Source organism: Triticum dicoccoides, chromosome 3A (assembly GCF_002162155.2).
Source record: "Triticum dicoccoides isolate Atlit2015 ecotype Zavitan chromosome 3A, WEW_v2.0, whole genome shotgun sequence".
Lineage (NCBI taxonomy): Eukaryota > Viridiplantae > Streptophyta > Magnoliopsida > Poales > Poaceae > Triticum > Triticum dicoccoides.
Window position 1 is genome coordinate 15610110 of NC_041384.1, and position 4649 is coordinate 15614758.

General features: G+C 45.3%; 1 protein-coding gene across 1 annotated transcript in view; it reads left to right on the plus strand.

Moving 5' to 3' along the window:
• LOC119266713 (transcription factor bHLH35-like) overlaps positions 1 to 2842 on the plus strand; it is a 32256-nt gene extending 29414 nt beyond the window's left edge. The window contains exons 4-5 of the mRNA XM_037547975.1: positions 476 to 646; positions 2466 to 2842. Of these exons, the coding sequence (XP_037403872.1) occupies positions 476 to 646; positions 2466 to 2543 (249 nt within the window). The 3' untranslated portion in view covers positions 2544 to 2842. The remainder of the gene's footprint in view (positions 1 to 475; positions 647 to 2465) is intronic.
• The last annotated feature ends 1807 nt before the right edge of the window (positions 2843 to 4649 follow it).

Below are 4649 nucleotides of genomic sequence, written 5' to 3' on the forward strand. Positions count from 1 at the left end.
GAAGTTGCAGCGGCAAGAAGGAGGAGATGACTGCGGTGGACATGGAGGAGAGGGAGGAGATGGCCGCCGATGAGTAATTGTGGAATGTGAAGCACCATGGCGGCGGTTATGCATTCGACGAGAGGGGCGGCGCGTGCAAATTTTCCTAGGACTAAACTGCCCCTAGATTAAAACGCGTCCCCACCTTGTCACGAGTACCGGTCCCACTCGTTTTAGTACTTTCGCGTACTTTCATCGGAGTACTACCCAGTACTTCGTATTTGTCTGCCGTTAGATCGACATCAACGAACGGTTCTAAAAAAGCCCAACCACTCTAAAACTTGTAAAGAGAAATACTCTATGAAACATTTTATAGACAACAAAACGCTTCCAAGATAACCTGGCAAATGTGAAACATTTTGGGGCAACTCTATGAAACAAGACCAGGATGTCAAAACACACCATTGAATAACCGCGTGGTTTATCATTTCTACAGCTGGAGGTGATGCCCATAGCGGAGAAGCTGGCGGTGGTGAGCATGAGGCACGACAACGCGCAACACGTCATGGCGAAGATGTACAAGGCGCTCGATTCGCTCCGTCTCAAGGTCATCACCTCAAGTGTCACCGTCGTGGACGGCCGCACAGTCCACACAATGTTCATCAAGGTAGCCATCCGTGATTTGCTGCATTTCTCGTCCAATTAGTTTCCTCTAGTTCTCCTCCTGATTTCATGAACGAAAAGCTTGCTTCCATCTCTTTCGCTCGGTCGCTCTGGAATTCTTTGAGTGATGTCACATGAATGACATCATAAGGAATGTCACTGTTGGTTATGGGAGTTCATCTATACTAATATAAAAAGACTTAAATGGGCAGATCCAATTAATCTCGGCCATCAAAACATGCAATCCAACGACCTAGACTGCTTCAATGTCGAGCGCTCAACACGTTTAGCGTGCAGTTAATTTCATGTCAAATATAGTCTAATCACATAATAACACGCAAATAATATCATACTTAATATCCGCATGCACTTAATATACTTCCAAATTAACGTGCATTGCACGTACACATTGACTAGTAAATTTAGGAGTCATGTTTTACTTCACAAGGGAACCAAGTCCCTATTTGGTTTCAAAGGAAAATTACGGCAATAGTGGGGAAACACAATTCATACAGAAAGTTTTCTCTTCAGCCCACTTGGAACGTAGGATAGCAGCCCCTCCCCCCCCAAAAAAAAAAGTTTTTTCCTATCTTGTGCTCCAAACGAGGCCTAAGAGGGTTGCCATCATCTCTTGTTCTTCAACCCCGTCCAATTTTTGTATGTTCTGCATTTTTTGCTTTTATCATTGGATAACTGAGACGATTTTGCACATGCTCGAAATCCAGCCCACAGGTGGGAGATATTTGAAAAAGCATTGTGAAAAAAAGTAAATGTATAGGCATGATTTGAAGGTTTGGATACAATTTTTCTTGTCTATTATTTAGTTTCATGGATATGATTATGAAAAATATTATTGAAGAAATAACCGTAAAAGAATGTATGATCTAACAAATTTTCATCTAACATGTCATCCTAATGGAAGACGACAAAGAAATAATGGGCACCAGTAGAGAATCATTCACCATTTCAATCTCCCCAAGTTCCCCACATCACCGACACCTCATTAGTCAGTGAGAGGCAAGGGAACCACTTATCAATGCTTGGTGTTCATTTCTTATACGTTCTTTGTTAGGTTTGTGTGCTTTCGGCGGTTGAGATGGTGTCATGCCGAACATAGATATTTTGGCTCCATCACTTCCCTGGCATTGTTATCATGGTCTAGGTCTACCATATAGAGCCAATGGTTCTCATTAGTAGTCGCTTCATACTTTTTATATTCTTCCTCCTCAATGCTGACTAGGCATCATTTTGACAAGTTTTCCATGTGAGACGTTCGACCCGTACATGGCTCATTTAAAAAAAAATCTTGAGGTGTGCAACTATTAAGTCTCTTTAAACGTTATGAGGTTGGCTCTTTAGACCTTATGAAGTTAGTCCAGCTTGTATGGAATTTGTAACTTCATCATCAGGTACATGGGGAAACATCAAGATGGGATCTAAAGATGTCCGCTTCGAAGGACCTTGACATGATCTTTGGTCTTGTTGTTGGTTTTCATTTCAGGTCTTCTGATCTACTGGACTTTATTTCATGAATCAATAGAGCCATGCCGCTGTTCTGGAAAAGGGATTCCCAGCAAACTTATTGCATAACATAATTTTTCCAATTACGTTGATCAATGACCGTGTTGCCAGTTCATATGACTATGTATTTTAGTCACACTTTCTTTCATACGACTCATTAGACATGCGTTGGCTTGACTTAAGCTTGTGAACACATGGATTACACATATGCATTTGGTAGCATGCACATAATTTCACTACATTTTGTGCAAATATCTGCAGCCATTTATATTCTTTGAAAATCTAGTTATTATATTTTTCAGATGGAAGAAACGGATAGTGTTGAGACGATCAAGGAGATGGTACAGGCTGCACTCAGCCATCTCGAATTCTTGATGTGAGAAGAAGCCCAAAAAAGTCCATGAGTCACTGATGAAGATTAAGTGTCTCAAAGAATGCGTAATGGGCACCCCAACTACTGATGCTCCATCATGATCAATATCATGGAGGAGAGCGCGTGGTTTGGTCCAATCTGGTACTACAACATTCTAATAAAAGTGACTACAACTGCAATCACTTGTATGGCCCAAAAAATAGTAATTGTGCCTAGAATTTATGTAAGCTCATAGTATTAGTACTCCCTCCCTTGGGATTTGTGAGGACATCTCCATACATAATTATAGAACTTCAGTTCAGTTTACATCTTTGTGCACCCAACTACTGGTATGAAATCTGCACTTTAACTTTACCATGGTCGGCATTGCAGATTCTTTTTACATATTGATCAGGGTAAAAGGTAATATAATCTCGAAAGGCGATGGTGTGACCCTCGTCATGACGATCATAGTGAGTTGCAACGTGTAGGTCCAGGTAGAGTATCAGGAGCGGCTCCATGTATATCGGAACAACCACACACTTCCGCGATAGCGGGAGCTCGCCATCGATGACCTCCGCCTTGTTCTCTTCTCCACGAGAAAAGAGCATGACACTCTCACTGTCGTAGAGTTCGTGGTGCGCGGTGATCTCGCCATAGACATGGTAGACGGTGCCAGTCCCAGTGGCACCGGCCGGGAGGCGCGAGATCAAGGTTGACGTACACGTTGGCCTATATAGCCTTGTGCAGCGCCATGAAGGTCATGTCTATCTTGCGGCCGTGTCTATGACTTTGTTGCACGCGTACGGGTTCACCGTGAACGAGAAGTTTCCATTGTCGTGATCATCGGTTTCAATGTTGTCCCCCGGGATCTTGATTTTGACCCAGAAGGTGTCCGTCAGGGCGCTCCTCGACTTGAGTATCAGATTGTTCTATGGATCGACGATGTCTCCTCTTTGCGAGGACCAGATGTGGCAACCAAAGCCGTCAGTGGCGGCAAAGGACCCCGTGAAGTGGAAACGAGGGCGCACGGTGAAGAGCTCCACCCGGTACTTAGTAAAGGAGTAGGCTAAGTTCAGGTTTTTGCTGTCTCCATTGTAATCGATCATGTGACCGGGTGGTGGATAGTCCCTCTCGTCACAGCCATCGCCGTCTCCTCGCTGATGTAGTTGGCCATGTCTTGCGGTCTGTAGAACCCCCCATTGTCGACATCATCATACTCGCTAGCTGCTCCTGCGGTCGTCGTCATCATCATCATCGCCGCTGTCGTTCACGATGACGCCGTCATTGCCGATGCGATGGAGCCCGCTTCGATCATTGTCGCCCCTGATGCCTTCATCGCCGATGCCATGGTACCCATCGCCGGCATTGTCATTGTCAGGACCCCGATTCCAAGTCACATCGATCTAGCCGGTAACACCTCATATCACTTTGCGGCCTCACGCACGGTATCCCACGGGTGTCGCCTTACCATGGCCCGGGACCGTTTGCGCCTTTTGGCTCACGTATATGATAGTGTCGCTAGCATCCATATGACAGAGAACCTGGGCCGACATGGCTAGTCGTGAATCCAAAGCGGCACAGACCTATGGAGACAGGCATACATGAATCACATCGAGCATGTCGGTCATCAGCGAGTGATTCCGGGCTGTAGCACCGGGCTAACAGGACTCCGAGGGACCCGGGCTGTAGCAGGCTAGGCAGGACTCCGGAAGTCACCGCGTGACATTTCCCCGAAGGGACAGACATAGAAACGAAGTGAAACACATGCCGGCCAGTCAAGTGTCCTGAACAGTAGTGCTGGGCTAGCAGGACTCCGGTGAATCGGGCTGTAACGGACTACTATGGCTCGAGGAACACTAGACTACACTTCCCCATAAGAAAGGCTGTCAAGGATAAACAACTAGATTGTCGGATCCCACTCATATCAAGCATTTCAATCATACACACAATATGTCCGATATGAGTACATACAACATGGCATCACAACAAAACTCTACAACTCAAGTACTTTATTTAAAAGGCTCCAGGGAGCCATACATAACATGTTCATACAGATAGGGGTCACATGACCCGATACTCAAGTCATACAATCATACAAGCACATGCGAAAGCAACCGGTCTGAGTACAGAC